Genomic DNA, 19,014 nt, shown 5'->3' with positions numbered 1-19,014 from the left:
TCATTTGATCGCATCTCATTGAAAATTTTCATAACCTATCTTTCTTATGGCACCCAAAACCAAGGGAAGCAAAGACAAAAATTTTCTTAATAGGAAGAATATTGTTAGCTCCAAAGCTTAGAAGTGCTATAACGAATTCTAAGTATTAAAGAAACTAATTGCAGAATGATGTTTCATTAGCTCTAGAGGTTCTATAGAATGTATGATTGTGGCTCGTCATTAGGAGGCACTTTGCTACATTACAGTTGCAGCTGTGATTTATGTGGTTAGGGAGTTCTACGCTAACTCCCTAATGCCTCAGATGATTTAGTTTTCGTTATGGAGAAGCATGTAGAAATCTCCCCATCAAGCATTAATGTATTATTTTCATTGGGAGATATTCCTAGGATTTTCTACTCCAGCTTCGACTGATATTGAGCTTGATGAGATTATTAAGTTTTTAAATAACATAGAAGGAACTTGGAAGGTGGGAAATGACCACAAGGTCAATTTTTCTTCATCTAAACTTAATGCACCGTCCAAGGCTTGGCATTATTACATCTCCACTAAGATTCTCCCTTCCACCAATCTTAGTTAGGTGACGTGTGAAAGAGGTGCTCTAAATTATTGTATTAAAACTATGAAAATCATAGACATTTGCTCACTTATTTACCACTTGATTGTCAATTCTATGAAAGGAGGAACTACTTTAGGGTTAGGACACCCCTCCATTATTTTTGCCCTTTATCAGCATTATAGTGTTAGGTTTGAGGAATGGGATGAGCTACATCATCCATTGAAGCTCATTAGCAAGGCTAATGTATGCTTATAAGGTTGTAAAGGATATCCTTAGGTGAAGGAGAGTTAAAACGTTTGAATACCCATCTTCACAAATGTATGTCTGAATTTTGTTTCAAATAGGTTAGCTATAATAAGCAATATCCTAATTTTATCAATAATCATTAAGATAATATATGAATTTCAACAATAAAGAAGAGATTCAAGAAAATTTATCCTATCATCAATTGAAGAAATATTCTTCATTCAAACACCTCTGGATAAAAAACAAATCCTAAATGAAAAAGCCTTTCATTAACAAATCAAAGGCTTCTACTGAAGAAGCATTCATATGCTCAATAAAACGATTCGAACAGAGAGAAAAACAATGAAAGAGAGTAAGAAGCACAATAGTAGCATTAAACTTCAATTTTTTTAGGGGGCATTTACATGCATACAATACAATATTTATTTATTTACATATGTTAGCACCCACACATTCATATTTACATGTACATCACATCAAAAAATATCACAATCAAATATTTTTAAAATCCGAAAATACATTTTTATGCATAGGTTTATGACACAAAAATATCATGAGTATAAATATAAAATTTTGGGTGTTAGATATGTAAACATTTGAGAATTGTGGCATGTTTGTAAATTTCCCTTTTCTAATTGTAAAGAGCAATAACTCAAGAAGTGAATTCCAATACAATGAGGGATTGAAAGTCTTCTCCCAAGCCTTGACACCATTTGAGAGGTCATTTAAAGAGAACAAAATGCCCTAGTCAAAAGTATGACGAGAGGGGGGATGTTGGAAGAGGTTACATCTGTGAGGTAGGAAGCCATTTTCTTGCATGCTATCACAAATGCTACAATTAAGGAAGGTCTAGGCCACTAGAGAGAAGAGAGAAACTTGGGATTAGGGTTTAGGTTGAAAAGAGGGAAGGAAGAGAAATGTTGGATTTTCCATGTGGTAAAGGAAGAGAGAAGATTGAGAGAAAGCGCTTGAGGTTTAAGCCATGAAGGTTTAAGAGAGCAGAGAGAGTGAGTATAAATCTTGGAGGACATTTTAGCTTCTAATCCTCTGGTTAAAGTCAAAGATGATCGATATAGCACAAAAGACCAGAAATAACAGTCGACCATGAAAGAAAAAGTAGAGACAGAGAGAATGAAGTTCTGATGCAAAACTATATCAAGACTCGTGATACAATAAATTTTTCTCAAACAAACACATCAAGCCTTTTATCATTGTCAAAAATATATAGGGGCATTTACATACATACAATCCAATTCAAGCGAATTTACACACCCAACACGTGAACTTCATTTTTTACATTTATACCACCCACATATTTAATCACCCCAAAAATAGCACAATTTTAACTTTTAAAAGGTGAAATACACCATCCATATATAGATAATGTGGCATACATTAAAAAAATCAAGTTTAGGAGTAAGACATGTAAAAACATAAGAATTAAATGGTTTTTTATGTAAATCTTCCACACATATTTCATGATCCTTACATGAATATAATAAGAGCATGCAAATTGAGAAAAAAACAAATAAAAAAAAACTCATACAATTTTAATCTTATTTATATCTTTTACAATACTTTGGCATAAATAATATCCATAATGGCAGATTATAAATCTGAGCAAAGCTGTTTTCTTAATATACAAAAATAAATAAAAAAAATTCCATTCACATCTGTCAAGACAAACTGAAGAACATTACAGAGGATAACATAAAAACTAAGCCTAATAACATCAAGGAATGCTAATCTGCCTGATATCACTGACCCATACATAATGTGTACATAATGTGCAATGACATAAATTATAATTTATTTATAAATACATCACCAAATGCCAAAATGGAAATCTCCCAACGGATACTTCGGGAGATTCTTTGCTAGAAAATAAGGGGGAAAAAAGGAAGAAAAACTGTATAAAAGCAGTCAAGAGGAGCATTGAAAGCACATTATGCAAAGGAACCTTTTAATTGAAAACTCATTTCCTCTCAGTTGCTGGAAACTGCATCTCAGGGAGTGGGGAAGTAGGTGTTAATTTATTTCTGTTCAAATCCTCAGTAGTGCTGGTCACTGTATTCCAGATGGGATCCAATGGAGGAAGCTGGTATTCTTCTGGGTTAAGAGCTAATGCAAAATCTGGCAAAGCAGGAGCATCCTGTAAGATCCTGTTAAGGACAAGTAGATGTTGGCCGTTGCTGTGGATAACATGTACGGAATTTAAATAATCACTGAGGGAATTTAAAAAGTTTTTTTTTTTTTTTTTTAAGGAGCCCATATTTAAACAGGTTTGGAGTATGAGACAGAAGACCCTAAACTCCTAGACAACCAGGGGAAAGAAAAGTGAAGAATAGAGACAACAATATGTTATGGAGACAAAAATGTAATGGAGGAAATACTAGAAAAAGACAAAAAGTCGCCCGAGTATTTATATGTGACACTAGTCTAGAATATCACATTTCTCCAATCTAGTCTCTCCCCCATGCAAAATTGATTCCAGATGGTCCGTCAGATAAAAATTGAAAGAAACTGGGTTACAAAATTGATCCAATTTAATCCATCGACTATAAAAATTGATTCAATTTAGTCTTTGCAGGACAACTTGAGATCAATTTTGTACAATTAAGAAACTAAACTGAAGAAATGTGATACTCTGGGACTAAATTGGCTACATCAGGATAGTAAGGGTGCTAATTTAGGCATTTCATGAGAAAATATAAAAGAATAGACAAAGATGCTAGAAAACAGAAAGGAAGGGAGACAGAGAGATCTAAAACATAAATTTCATTCAATAAACTATTCAACGTCCCAATTCACAACCTATCCTAGGAAAAGAAAAATAAACAAAAAAAAAAACAAGGCAAAAAATAAATGTTTTGGGTGGTTGGTATGTAAAAACCCCTAGAATATTTAATTCATCTCACCATCTATGTCAAACTTAAGTTTAGATCGAAATACCATCACAATTATTTTAGGAGTTGAAGATGGTAATATAAAAAAAAAAAAGCTGGTAGAGCAAGTTTAGCAAGACAAAGAGGCAAAGGGATGATGAGGCGATCCCTTTTATTGGGTCAATATGTAAAGTTTTTTCCCTTCTGTTAAGTTATTGAATTAGTTGTGATTCACAACAATAAAATACAAAATCATAGAGTTAGCTCATAAAAAATATGCGAGTATGAGAGATGAACAAGAATGAGAAGGAACATGAAATTATCTACAGGAAGAAGAATGAAGAGATCCAGAAATAGAATAATATAACTCTGAAAAATCAGTATAGCGCCTGCATTTCTATTTTCTTAATCTCAGACACTAATCAGACTAAATTAATGATTTTACCATAAGAAAGGCCTTTAAGTGATAGCAAAGGAAAGTATTTTAACATCTGGAATTTTTAGCATACGCAGTCATAAAAACCAAGTCATGTTAACACGGTAAAATACTATAAATCAGAGTACCAAAGAATATTGGATTCAAAGTCACATGAATAGTGGTTTTTAAAACAAGAATAGGTCCAGTGTAAAGAATATATATCTGAAGAATACGTTACCTTTCCTGAGAGTAGACAACCTGGTTGGCGTGAGCTTTACTGGAGGCATCCTTAGTAATTTTATAAGAGAGATACTTCATAGAACCCCAAGGAGGTGGGTTTCTGCAGAGATTTTTAAACAATATTAATTTTCTCAATTAGGGTTAAAGTGAGGAAAGGTATTATCTGAGATTTTAAACAGGCTAGGCATGGAACCAAACAAGAGATAATAAGTGCAGCAAGGTGTTTGTTTATTGTTTACCAAGGCACTTCGTGTGACATATTCACCATAATAAGAATAAAAAGCCTGAGAAAATATGTTTGTCAACTTTCCAGAATATCTAGAGTTGGGCAATTATAGACAATAGCAATCAATTGAACATATAAGATAGACTTGGGTAGCTGCACGTGTATTGACAAACAAAATGAGAAATAATATCTGCTAGCTAAAATAAATTAGCCGTGAAGCACATCATTCTTAAGGATTAATTTATTTCCATAAAAGCTATTGTTTTCATAACAAAGAAAGGAAATACTAATAAAAAAAAGAAAAGAGACAGTAAATCTAAAAAAAATTATTTTAAGATTAGATGATAGAAAAAAATGATAATAATCTAGGTGGTGAGAGAAAAAAAAAAGAACTCTAGTTAGAATAAAATAGAGAGAATATACCTTGAAGTGGGAGGAGCTACATTGAAGACTTCACATGCCCTCTTACTTTCTTTCAAAAACTCTTCCGCAGCTCGCAGTGCAGCCACAGCCATACCATGGGATTCCTCTGAGTTCCCCTCATCAAGGATCATAGCATGATAATAATAGGCAGCCGCCTATAAACAGGGGGAAAAACAAGATGTGCATTATGAGATATCAATTCTATTCCGAAGGGCAGGAATAGGATTGCAGGAAAAGATAATGCATACTGAAATTCCCCTTGGGAAGTATAAATCAATTATAGCATTGAAGTTAAAACTTTGTTTATTAAAATAGCGTTGTTAATTATTATTCTTTGTTCTTTTTTAATAGGGTTATCTACCCCTAGGGCAATGAGGCAATCTTCAATTGAAATGCTATGTTCTCATGCTACCTGCTCTTTTGTGCATTTCTGCACAGAAGATTAATGACATCCACATTTCTTTTTAGGAGACTTTACATGCATACCGCATAATTCTTATATACTTACGTATCTAACACCTAATGCTTGCTATTTACACCTATAACATCTTAGTCTACCTAATGCTTGATATTTACACCCATAACATCTTACTCATATAAACTTATGCATGAAATATGTGATTCTCTTTTAAAAGGATAATGATGATGCATTTGTGATGTGATCTTAAAGAATTCAATCGCATGTATGTGAATAGGAATAGTGAGGTGTTAGATGCATGAATACATAAGAATTGTGTGGTATGTATGTACATTTGCCTTCTTATTTTTAGCTTAAAGATTTCTGAACAATTGTAAGAACATTTTTTCCTAACTTTCATATGATGAATGATAAAAAAGCATTGAGATCTAAAATGAACATTATAATATAATATATACCTTTGCTTCAGCATATTTCCACTTGAGAAATAACCGATGCTTTTCTCCCCATCCACCGCTGAATTGAATCTTTAAAATGCTATCCTGGGCCTATATATGCAAAAAAGCTATTTAGAATGTTAGATAATAATTGCCTTTATGCGTGGATGATATCCAACCAAGTTTTTCTGAGAGCCTAATTTAGCACATACGACAAGCAAAGTAGTAAAAAATATAGAAAATTGAGTTGAAAATTATGTCATACAGTAGGTTAGGAATGGAAAATCTGAAAGGTCTAGAATTTCAATTCAATAAAATAAATCTACAAAACGCAGCAAAACTAGTTGTTCCGTGAGATGAGAACGGTCTATGAAGTTATGTTTTAACGGAGTTAGATGTAGAAGTGCACAGCTGCAGCAGCGATGCTTTAGATCTAGGGAAATTTACATACAACACATTTCTTATGTTTTTACTTATCTAATCCCCCAAAGTCTAATATTTACAGTTATAACACCTTGGTGTCAGAAACCTATGCATGAATATGTACATTTCATTTTTAAAAAGATGGCAATAGTAGCATTTTTTATGCGATGTTAAACATTTGAGTGGTATGCATGTGAATATGAATGTTTATGTAAATGGCCCTACCTAGCGTGTGGAGCAATATACTTAGGTGGTCCACAAGCCGCGGACATGCAAGCTAAGGTGCAAAATAATGAGCATCACTAAAAATATCCTACTGATAATTTGACAATTTTTATATATCTCATAGTGACAAGTAATGAATACAGGAATAAATACTAGCAGAGTTTAAATCAATTCTAGCTGAAGTGACCCAACCTGCTCGTGAAAAACATTAGACAGGAAGTAATAAGAAAACCCTCCATTATTTGCTTAGATATCAAACCAATTGATACCATTCTAGAGCTCCTAAAAGGTTTTAGGTACGAAATTTAGCAGGGAGGTGGTCGTGGAGCAGCAAGGGAATGATAATATGAGTTTTATGGCGTTTGGAGTGGGATTAACGTCGACCAATGGCTAATCCTGGTTGAAACAGTGAGAAGAACACCCAAAATGATGAGGTACGGGCAGGAAGAAGGTTCTCCACCTATTCCTGAGCAAGGTACAAACACACCACTTGTAAAATGAAAATGATAGAACACTCATAAAGGAGGAAATCAGAGATCACAATCTCCATAAAACTCGAATAGAACAAAAGACTTCAAAAAGCAGAAAATAACAAGATATGAATAATTCTCACAAAGAAAAAAAAACATAATTAGAAATAGATAAGAAAGAAAAAGAAAAGGTTCCCCTTCTCGCGATCGGAATGTTGTGATATTATAGTCCTGGATTGCGGGATTCTGCGAGTCCCTGAGATTTTGCGATCTCAGATAGCAGAAGTCCAGGATCAGGAGAACTCGCTTCATTCTCCTCACCAAGTAGATGTCTACTTTCTTTTCTGGAGGACCTGCATTCCACTGTCGGATGCTATTTCCCATAAAATACCTAAAGAGATATCAAAAGCTAATGGTTCATCAATCTTATATGACCATCGATCTGGGACACAATGTTAAACTGAATTTAATACCCAAATTACTCGATATAACCTTCCAAAAATAACATAAAAGCTTTTCATCTCTGACATGTATCCCTCCCTCAGGTAACTTAGGAGGTAAACTTTGTCTGGAAATCCTGAAATTCTCTTATATGGGGTTGCCCTGTGTGTTGTATCGAATCCTCAAACTCATAAACCCGGGTGGGTGCCTTGAGCTATCGGATGCTACGGACCACACCCTACACTTGTGATATAAAAAAATGATGCCAACAAAAGACTCCCAATAAGTGTGTTGCACCGCCGAAGCACAGTGCACTTGTTGGCATCATCCTCAAAAGAAAGTCTCTCATGGTAGTCAATCATGCTGCCTAATGCCTACAAAAAGGTTAGCTTGTTGCATTACATTCTCAAACTCTATTTAAAAGCCCATTATCTCAAGCTCACTGCCTTCTAAAAAAAACTAATGTTAGTCTTGTTGAAGTATCTATCATGGGCTTAGCTTGAATCACTAGCATTTTTCCCTCGTCGGTTACAAGCTAATACTCTTCCTAATCTTCTCTCTCTATGTCCTCCACTGCGGATACTTATGTTGCTTGATCTATGATTGAACTCTACCTGAAAGTTGTGGCAGCCATCTGGTAACATTGTTATTTCTCCACTTTTAGTGCTACATTATGATCATCAAAAAGGGACCAATAAAGCTGAAACTAAATCACATCAGTGATAGATGACCTCAATCTTCATAGACATTGTCATTATATGCTCGTCTGGTTCCACCAATTCACATTTCATCTTGAGTTTATTGAAGTCAGTTGTGTACTCCACAAAAGTATTTGTTTGGTGCAGGTTGTGGAGCTTTATGAATAAGTTTCTTCAATAATATGGGGGAGGGTATTTGCACTGCATATCCCTTTTCATCTTAAGATCACGTGGTGATCTTACTCTTCTCTTCTTGATGTCGAATATGCTTCAGGTTCTCCCACCACAATGAAACATTTTTTTCTAAACTTGATGGTTGGTAATTTAACTTTTTTATCCCAAGAAATATTCTTATACTAAAGAACTAGCTTCATTATTTGAAGTCACTCGATGAACTCATCCGAATTAATGCAATTGTCTAATAAATTCAACTTTATCGAAGATTCTGGTTTCTTCTCTGATATTTCATGTTGAAGTGTCAAAGTAGTGGTTCTTCGTCACTAAAAACTGTCTGGTGACTGGCGAGTCACTGTTATTAATATGGATGACCTAACTAGAATGTCTACTCACAAAGGTGACAAACTTTCGTTGCAATTGGTAGATTTCTCGCTACATATCCTTCATAGTAAGTTCTTGTACATCTCTCAAAGGGTTCCTCATTGGCGACATGGCATCCTTTCCTCCCGATTAATTTTTAACTGATATAGAATTGCAAATCAAGGTTGGTTGGAGGCTTAGATTTTGGTGGTAGTTGTCAAATTAAAATTTTGGTGGAGGTAGAAAAATTAGATTTTGAAAATTTAGAGTTGGAGCTAGGAATAGCGGTACAAAAGATTTAGGTGAAGATTTTTTTTAATTTTAGATTTGGGAAAAAAAATAAAAGCCTAAAAATCTAAGGTTTGCTGGGCTCTGATACCAAATGATACCGTTCTATAACTCTATCAAAAGTATTTTGAAATGGGACTTAGAAGGGACTGGTTGTGGAATAGCATGAGAAAAGTAAATATGAGGTTAATGGCGTTTGAGGGGATTGCAGGGATAAATTTGTTGTTGGATAGCAAGTTTGACGTTGTCGACGGCTGTCCCTGTTGAACATAGCAAAGAAAACTCGAAATCGGTGATGTTCAGGAGGAGAGGAAGTTTCACCACATGTTCCTGAGCAAAATATATGCACACCACCTACAAAAGAAAATGATACAACACTCCTTAAAGTAGAAAACGAAGATTGCAATCTCTCTAAACTCAAAATGAGTCAAAAAGTCTAAAAAAATTTAAAAAATACAAAGTATAAATAGTCCATTTATAGAAAATAACCAAATTAGAAATAGAGAAATAAGAAATAATTGTAAAAGTGAAAAAAAAAGCTAAATTGGGAATCGATGTCGTATTCCAAATCCCTCGACCATGGGATTCTCGTTATCCCACCAAACCTACGGATTGCGGAACACCGCGTAGACGGGATCACGTGTAATTCTCCCTAGGAAAAAGTTCATCTTCTTCCCAAGACGAGCTTCTGGAATCAATATAACACCGTATCAAAGTCATTATCTTGTTGTGTCTGAATCAACTACAATATAAAATATATGCTCACATTTATTCCAGACAACTTTAAAACACACATCATTTCAAAAACTATCCAAATAGAATAATTATCCAATATGTAGTAACATAGGTGTAAATCACCCAATTATACGTGTTAATCAAGTAGTGTACAATAAGAATATGTGAATTGATATCACAGAAAATGAATTAATTTAAAAAAATGATATTCTAGTTTATTAAATCTAGGTTTAGAAGTGTCAAAAATCTTTGAATTTTAAAGGTGTCATATTCCTAGTTTTCAAAAAAATCAAAATTAGAGTGTAGAGTTTTCTTGCAAGTGTGAGATTCTCCTTTGAATTACAAACCTAATAGTTGGGTAAGACTTACAACCTTATCCTATAAACAAGGCAACTCGATTGAGAGCTTACATAACATAATTATCTTGAGTTAAATACTTTATAATTTTAAAATAGGCATAGACTCTTTGAAAAGAAATTTTGCACAGTCTTCAAAAATAAGAGCGACCTAAGTTGAAAGACTTTATTTTAAGCCTCGCATGATTCTTAGAATGTTCCATTTAAAAAAAGTAGCTCATTTTAGTGGAGCACCTGTAGGTTATAACTCTCATGTATTTTAGCTTTTTTAGCTGAAGTATTTTGTTTCTTAAGGCAATTTATATGATTTTAAAACATGAATTAAATTAAATATTGCTTTAAATGACATGTAAAACTTGAATTTATATAAATTTTCTCATCTGAACATATTACATTTATGCTATATATGTTCACTTTAATCTTTTGAAAACTATCTTATGTTCACTTATAGGTTAGAATTGCGAATTGGGTGGCGAGATTTGTAAATATTGAACTCCTCATATGTGAATTAATTTTTAACCCTAGTAAACAAAAATTCCAAATTTTCTTTAAGATATAAGGAGTTTAAATTTTGCAAGTTGAAATTTCCAAATTATTTGAAAACTTGGATGATTCACATTATTATTTTACAAGTTTAAAAATTTCAAAATTTTAAATTATTTACAAGTCCAAATCACCAGAAAAATTTGGTTGCCTCTTGGCGTTAGCCCCTATAAGGGAGCACATGAATAATGTCGGCCTTTCCAACTATCTTAAAAAAGTTGTTGGACAACATCACGAGACACTACTACCAAGGACTAAGAGTACATATTTAAGCCGCAGTCATAAAAGATACAATGAGTTTTTAATGTACCTGTAAAAAGGGTCAAATTACAATTAAGCATTTTCTCGAATGATACTTTACTTTTCTCGAATGGTATTTAATTCCCTAATATAATTACTTCTCAAAATAGGAACCAACAAAAAACGCTTGCAAGTATCATCAAGAAAATTTAATGGAAAGAAAATATACCAAATTAGGATCAGACATATCAAGACATATGAGGAAGAGTGCTTGAAGAAAATAGTTGAAGTTTACATTGACGTTCACCAATAATTTAGTTATGGAAAATAGGAATCAATCTACACTTAACAGAAGAAAGAAAATGACATCATCAAACAGGCAAAAATGAATTTATAGCAGTACCTGATTAAAATACTTGACCATTTCACAAGCAAGCCTTCTTTTTACGGCAAGTGTTGCTTTGGGACTATCAATTGCCATCTCCAGTTGAATGTCGACCCCCTAAATGAACAATAAAGAATACTAGGTCAAGTAGTATGAAACAACCAATTTCATTACCTCTCAAAATTAATGGAATGTGGGCAATAATGTAAAACATGCTCTACATCGGGAAACAGTTTTTAGGTGAAATATATTCACAATCCAAGATGAAATTTTCCAAATTCACATACAATTCTACCCTGCTTTACGGTGAAAGAAACTGTTCGTTAAAATTAATGGAAAAAAAAAATATTCAACAGCAGTCAGCTAAAAATTTGGTTTTCCATGGCAAATCAACGCAATGTGTGAAAGCTAAAATATTTTATTTATAGGTTGAAACAAATGCTTAAGCAATCCAATCTCATATTTCATCAGGCCATTATCTCCTCTAGTTTTAAAATAATGCTAGTTAATCGAGTTTTAAAATGATGGAAGTGTGTAATAGAGTGCATGCCAGATAATCTAAATAAAGTCGTTGTATTTGTTGTTGTTGCGAGATCTAAATATACACTAGTTGGTGTGGTATATATATATAAATCAAACAAGAGACCGATCGACGAAGTGAAAAATAGAACGAGAAAAATTTACACCAGAAAAGAACACACACAGCGAAACACACAGATTTACGTGGTTCGGCAAATTGCCTACGTCCATGGAGTTACAGAGGATTTTACTACTTGAGAAATTTACATTAGTCGATCACCTCGACTTACAAGAGGAATCTCTCACTCTTCGTTGCTCTCCCTCGTCTTCTCTCTCTACATCGAGATACACTGAAGAAATTCTACACCGAGATACACCGAAGAAGACAAACTTACAAGAGAAATAAATCTAGTTTCTCTTCTGTCACAAGCCACCAAAAAGAAGCCTAGAGAGAACAATCTTTTTCTTCTTTGTTCTTCTACCTTCCGCCGCAAGGAACTGCTCCTTGCACTTTTCTTCCTCTGCCCCGAGAAAACCTTCTTCTATCCCAAGGAAACCGAAGAAGAACTCAAAGCGTGACTTCTATATCTGAAAGAGAGTCGTCCGAAGCTTTTATCACGAACAAGAGGGAGCGAAGAGATACTTCACCTCACAAAAGAGGAACGCATGAGTGGTTATTTGTGAAGAGGTGTGACTCTCCAAAGCAAAGTAACCACCCAAGCATAGTGGACCGGGCTCCACCGTTTCTAACAATTCTCCCACTTGGAGACCGATATACAGGCTGCAATATCTTATTCCTCGAACTATATCCTCCACTGACGGTGTCACTTTTTTTCCTTCAACATGAATCCTCCACTATGAATCCTCCACCTCTACAACTCAAAGTCTCTGTCTTCACTCCAGAAGACCAGTTGAAGCTGTACGCAACTTCAGTTTCTCAAGAGCAACATATCAGCAGGCTCCACATAATTTTGCACCTCCAAGCTATTTTCTGGGTCACTCTTGTCTCTTCTTACAACTACCACTGCATGGGCAATATTCTGCCTCTGCTGAAAGTCTTTTTCAACAAGTCTAGCCTTGTACCTCTTACTGACATCACGTTCAATCTTCACCTGGTACACTCACTTGTTGTGCAATGCCTTCTTCCCTAGTGGATGTTCTCTCAGATCCAACAGCTCCCACTTGCTCGAACTTTCATCTTGCAAAATTTCTTCATAGCTCTGTGGTTCTTCAACATCTATCTATGGAACAATAGAAATGGGTGCCACGGACTCCCTGGACCAACTTTCCTCTTCACTTCCATCACTGCTCTGCACTGTGGCCTATGGTAGATTTCCTAGCACATTCAAAGCCCCTGAATCCAATATCAAGTCTTCAACAGAACTATGAACTGCCAACAATAGTGCATCAAGTGATTCTTCAGATAACATATTTGTGCAATCATTCTGCATCTTCTTAGGATTCCTGCAGTTCCTCCTTATATGGTCAGCCTTGCCACAATTCCAACAGGTTGTCTGCTTACTAAACTTTGATTTTTGATCTCCCTATACTTGAGTTTTTGTCATGTCATCTCCCTCTGAAATCAACATTCAATGTCGAACTCGAACCTGAGACCTCATCAGAATCTTTCCTACGAACTTCCTCAGCCAAAATCAAATCACGAATATCATCGTATTTCAATTTAGATTTACCTACAGAACTGCTAACTATTATCCTCATGGCTTCCCAACTATCTGGCAATGATGCCAACAAGATTAGTGCACATATCTCATCAGTATCTCATCATCAAAATCAATTTCAACAAACGACAATTGATTTGTGATAGTATTAAAATCATTCAGGTGTTGAGCAACAAAAATACAAGCAACAAAAACACCTTCCGATATTTTCAAGTTGAATAACTTCTTCATCAAGTACACATTGTTATTCACCGATGACTTTTCATATATACCTGATAAGGCTGCCATGAGATCTACAATTGTCTTTTCCTTGACGACGATGTGTGCAACAGATCTCGATAAGATCAACCGAATAACCCCAGAACTTGTCGATCCAACAAATTTCATTCAGCCTCATTCATCCTTTCGAATTTTTTCCCCAAAAACGGAAGATGAAGTTTTTTCCCATAAAAATAATCCTCTATCTGCATTCTCCAATAACCAAATCTGTGTCATCAAACTTCTCGATCCCTGAAACCTTCACTTCATCTGAAGCAATCATTCTTCCTCAAATCTAAACCATGCTCTGATACCAGTTGTTGTTGCGAGATCTAAATAAACACCAGTTGATGTGGTATACATATATAAATCAAACAGGAGAACGATCGACGAAGTGAAAAATAGAACGAGAAAAATTCTCACCAGAAAAGAACACACACAGCGAAACACACAGATTTACGTGATTCTGCAAATTCCTTACTTCCATGGAGTTGTAGAGGATTTTACTACATGAGAAATTTACTCTAGTCGTTCACCTCAACTTACAAGAGGAATCTCTCACTCTTTGTTGCTCTCTCTCTTCTTCTCTCTCTGTTCTCTACACCGAGATACACCAAAGAAACTCTACACTGAGATACACCGAAGAAGACAAACTTACAAAAGAAATAAACTCAATTTCTTTTCTGCCACAAGCCACCAAGAAGAAGCCTGGGGAGAATAATCTTCTTCTTCTTCCTTCTTCCTTCTGCCACAAGGAACTGCTCCTCCTTGCACTTCTCTTCCTCTGCTCCGAGGAAACCTTCCTCTATCCCGAGGAAATAGAAGAACTCAAAGCGTGACTTCTATATCTGAAGAAGAGTCATCTGAAGTATTTATCACGAACAGGAGAGCAAAGAGATGCTTCACTTCACAAAAGAGGAAGACGAGAGTGGTTATTTGTGAAGAGGTGTGACTCCAAAGCAAAGTAACCACCCAAGCATAGTGGACCAGGAACCACCGTTTCTAACAGTATTGTCATTAACAACTCTAATTATATTTTAATGACAGAAAACGATATGGAGATGATGGGTGCCTCTTAACTTTGTTTCATACTCAGATTCAAAATTGTTCAAGACATTTCATAAAATTTCTTGGGACAATACATAGAGACTTGCATCAAAAACGTTATTAAAATGATTTAGATTGCATCAAAAGATGCGCGCGGGGGAAGACACAAATTGCTCATAAAATCTACATGGCAATAATTTAAACCTGTAAATTTTATTCAAACTATTGAATTTTTACAGAATTGAGCTGTAAAATCTGTCGCATAAATTGAAACAAATATCTATGGATAAGCTGCTGCCTTGGTAATTGGAATATTGGCCCTAGGAAATCCTTTATCAACAATGAAACATATCAATAGAACTAGTATTAAGGATTGAATTTTAATACAGACCACTTAAATAGTGCATCAGAGTTGAAAGACCCTAGTCGCTTTCACATTAACCCATATAAACCTTACAATCCGAAAAAAATATTTAACAACTGACAGAGCCTCCATCTTTAAGAAAATAAGGTATAACACATAAAGTTATTCTCTTAGGAAAAACCTGCAATCATTTGATCCCATTAGCTAACAAGGACTTTCCCAGGTTAATGACTAGTTATGGATGTTGATGACATTATTGGCATGAACTTATAAATGACATAAAAAAGCTTTCTTAAGCACGTAAAACAAAAACACTGATACCTGACCCAACGCTTGCATGCACAAAGCATTCAACTCCTCTTCAGATAAGTCAACTGGAAGGTTTCTCCTGCAATTTGTCAACATATAAAAGAATAATGAAGCTATCTTGAGAATGGATTAACGGAATGGAATCATTGGTCTATATAAGCTATCCTTAATAAACATATCTCTCTGAATAAGGTAATCTATTTCAAAGCTTTCTATTCAAAAAAATAAATAAATAAAATAAAAAGAAACTAAAGAAAATATAGGTCAACGGAAAAAGATGATGCATACCTCAATTCAAGGGGTATTTGAGGAAGAACCTGATGGATGGAACAATCTAAATATCCCGCTGCCTTCAAAAGGACATCAATGGATCTCCGCCTATTCTCTGCAACATTTTTGGCTCACAAATTACAAAATTTTTGTGAACTGGCCCAGTAATTACAAAATTTGGCCAAAAAATACTCAGTTAGGTAAATAATCACAGATAAATAAAGTTATGTTTATAATAAAAAGGAGTGGAGAGCAAGAAACAATATAGCAAAACAGCATTAATGAATCAAGACTGGTTTTAATGATGCAGCATCAGTTTCTGAGAAAGCTATCTATAATCTACCTTCAGACACCTGCTGCTGGTATCCATCATTAGATTTTCTAGGAAGGAGCAAATAATTGGCCTCTGCTAAACAAAGCATTGCCATCAAATGCAGGACTGATAGTACCTCGTACCAGACATTAGCAATGGCAGTTTGCTGCAAAGAAAATTCAGAAACGACACTCAAATCTATCTTCGTAATGCAAGAAAACATCTTATTGTCAATGACATGTTTCTAACAACTAATCTAACCTCATCATCGTCTTCCTGGTTGATCCACGCAAACTTAACTTTAACTTTCAGTCTTCCTGCAAAATACAGATCACCAAACTCGTATAACAATAAAGAAGATTTTAATCCTTAGAAAACTGGAAAAAGCCTGTGGTATTGATAACATGTCCCAGTGAAACATAAAAATGGAAAAGAGTCAAAACCATCTTTTGTCAATCCCAGCAGAACAGGAAGGTAATCTTCAAGGGCTTGAAGAAGATCTGAAAATGTAGAAGTTCCTGAAATTATAGCAATTTGATTCAGATTTCCATCACTTAATTAAATAACTGGTTAAAATATAAGGACTATGCCAAGACAAACCATTTCGTGTAATTTTCTTCTGTTTTAACTTCGTTGCAGTTGCTGCCTCATGCATAGCCATGGAAACTATCCGAGTTCTTAGGGCTGAGAGACGGTTCACTAAACTTTTTGGCAAGCTATCACCCAGTGGCTGAGTAAAATCTATAGCAATTGGAATGCGAAATCCCGGCACAAAAATGGCCAATTCTCCTATACTCTTTAATCTTCTCCGGTTTCCACCACCATCACTCAGAGTTGACGCAAAACAACCCATGCTGAACCTCCTTTTGGCAAAATTACTGAAAAAATGTACATGATAGAACTGAAGTGAGGGGCAATGACTTCAAACAACCTCCCAAATGGGAAATCAGGTATTTGAGAAACCCTAAACTTCAATTTTTACATAACCACCTTCCCTATGTATTGAATGGAGTATTTTACGTTTTAGAAATAAAAATGGTGGTATTCTTTTGTGATAGGAAAGATTCGTGTGGTACATATGTAAAAAAGAAAAGTTCAGGTCGTTAGATGTGTAAATTCATAGGAATTCAATGGTATGTATGTGCATGCCCAAAAATAATAGCAGACACAAAATATATCAAATATCCGATATAATCACGAAAAGCATAATAAACGCAGCATATCCAACCTGTTTGTATTTCAACCACAAAATCAGTTATGAGGTATGCAGAGAAACTAATGATAATAATCATTTTCAACCAATAAAGTATCAATACTAGCTCATGTGCTTAGGGATTTGCAAAATTTGGATATAAAGTAACAGCCCACTTTACTACAAATTTAATTTTTTACCCAATTAAATATCCCTTAAACTCAAAAGGGCGTAAGAAAACATTGAATTGAAACATTACTTACCTCTTCTAATTAGCAGAAAGAAATTGGATCCTTCATACAGTAATTTCAGCTCTGCATGAATGAGCCATAAATCAGAAACAAATAATACACAGAAGGAAATACAATAAGAGAGAAAGGACGCATAAGAAGCATGAAAAGCGTGAATAGTACTTCAGTTCCTTCTTTTGTTTTCGGTAACCAGACCATTTTAGCGCTCACAACTTGTCGCTAAAATTGAAAACAAATGGCAGGCGCTATGCCTTGAAAGAAAGTGTCACAAATTCAAAAGAGAAAACAAAGACGGAGAAGAAAAGGAAGAGCGACCGTAAAATAAGAGATTTTACCGACAAATTGTCTGTCAACTAGAATCAAGTGTTCACAGTAATCTTAGTATTGGCAAGAAAAAATAAAAAAGATTTTGAAAAACCTGATAGAGAAAAATCAACATTGTAAACTTAAGAACTTTGTCAGAACCTTATCAAGTTAGGCCTAAACCAAGAAAAAGTAAAAAATATCCTCATATGGATTCAAACGTCAGTGTGCAGTGAAAGGGCTTTCAAGCTCAATGTCTACAGAAAGAGCGAAAATTAATTGAACCAATCACAAATTAAATAATACTTCGAAGATAGAGGAAATTACCAAATTTTCAGCTCCAAACCATTCGGCGCCCGATTGCCACTTCTGAGCTGAATATATCGACTATTGGTCGCAGAACACACCTGAGCACACCATTGAGCAATATAAAATGATTCCGATTAGAGCGATGGAAGGCAAACAATGCAGGAATTGGACAAATCAGGTGCTGAAACACGGAAGACAAATGGGGTCAGGTTGGAGAAATTCACTTGCTAATCATAGTCCATGCGACACTTCCGTTTCCCATCCTCGAAGATCATTTACGAGTAGCATCAGCCAAATCACAAGTCCTTTCTCGTTGCTTCCAAAAACCCTAAAAAGTTGGCGATGGCGATAAAACACTGAAAGTCAAGCGAGGGAAAAGGAAGACGAGAGTCCGAATAGCGAATAACGTGGAAAGCTTTCACATTTTAAAGGGAAGAAAGATTTGCGAGCTTTCTGGGCATTGGTTCTCTCCGCTATTGGTTGTCTGGTAGTAACCAGCTGTATGAGATCCGGTGTCTCCCATAGAACAGCACCTCACCATTAGAACACGTGGTGCAAGCAGAATGCATTACAAAATGGACACGTGTTGCAGGTTCGATGACGAAGGTTCGATTCTTTGCCCCGCTTATATTTCGACGCGTATCCCCCAATCATGACATTCGTGGGCCCTTATTGGCATGTTTCTTTAATTAAAGGTTGGGGAAAGTAGGCGTTCATTATTATATGAACTTTAATGAAGCATTTGAATCACCATATGATATTGACATGTGTTTCATTTTCTTAATGTATATATCACAAATATCATAAAATTCTTTTATTTTTAAATTTTGTGCTTCTTGTTTTCTCAACAACTTTAGTAAAAACTGTTTTATAGATATATATGAAAATATCAAATTCCTCTTGATTATTGTAAAAAACTGCAAATATCAGAAATTGATATCATAAATTTTTATTTAAAAGCAAATAAGTCAACAAAGCAAATATATATATATATATATATATATACATGG

At 34.9% G+C, this 19,014-nt stretch overlaps 1 protein-coding gene across 1 annotated transcript; it reads right to left on the bottom strand.

Annotated features, from left to right (window-relative positions):
* Positions 1-2,534: 2,534 nt before the first annotated feature.
* LOC110038583 lies at positions 2,535-18,427 on the bottom strand. The gene is made up of 14 exons (XM_020743458.1): positions 18,229-18,427; positions 18,023-18,102; positions 17,405-17,455; positions 16,550-16,827; positions 16,393-16,467; positions 16,211-16,266; positions 15,980-16,115; positions 15,655-15,751; positions 15,379-15,445; positions 11,209-11,307; positions 5,871-5,960; positions 4,995-5,149; positions 4,344-4,445; positions 2,535-2,964 (listed from the first exon to the last, which is right to left on the bottom strand). The coding sequence occupies exons 4-14, from the start codon at positions 16,800-16,802 to the stop codon at positions 2,778-2,780; spliced, it is 1,317 nt and encodes a 438-aa protein (XP_020599117.1). The 5' UTR covers positions 16,803-16,827; positions 17,405-17,455; positions 18,023-18,102; positions 18,229-18,427; the 3' UTR covers positions 2,535-2,777.
* Between the last annotated feature and the right edge of the window lie 587 nt (positions 18,428-19,014).

Source organism: Phalaenopsis equestris, unplaced genomic scaffold, assembly GCF_001263595.1.
Source record: "Phalaenopsis equestris unplaced genomic scaffold, ASM126359v1 Scaffold233155, whole genome shotgun sequence".
Classification (NCBI taxonomy): domain Eukaryota; kingdom Viridiplantae; phylum Streptophyta; class Magnoliopsida; order Asparagales; family Orchidaceae; genus Phalaenopsis; species Phalaenopsis equestris.
The sequence above is the reverse complement of the archived record's forward strand: the minus strand, read 5'-3'. Positions and strand labels throughout refer to the sequence as shown.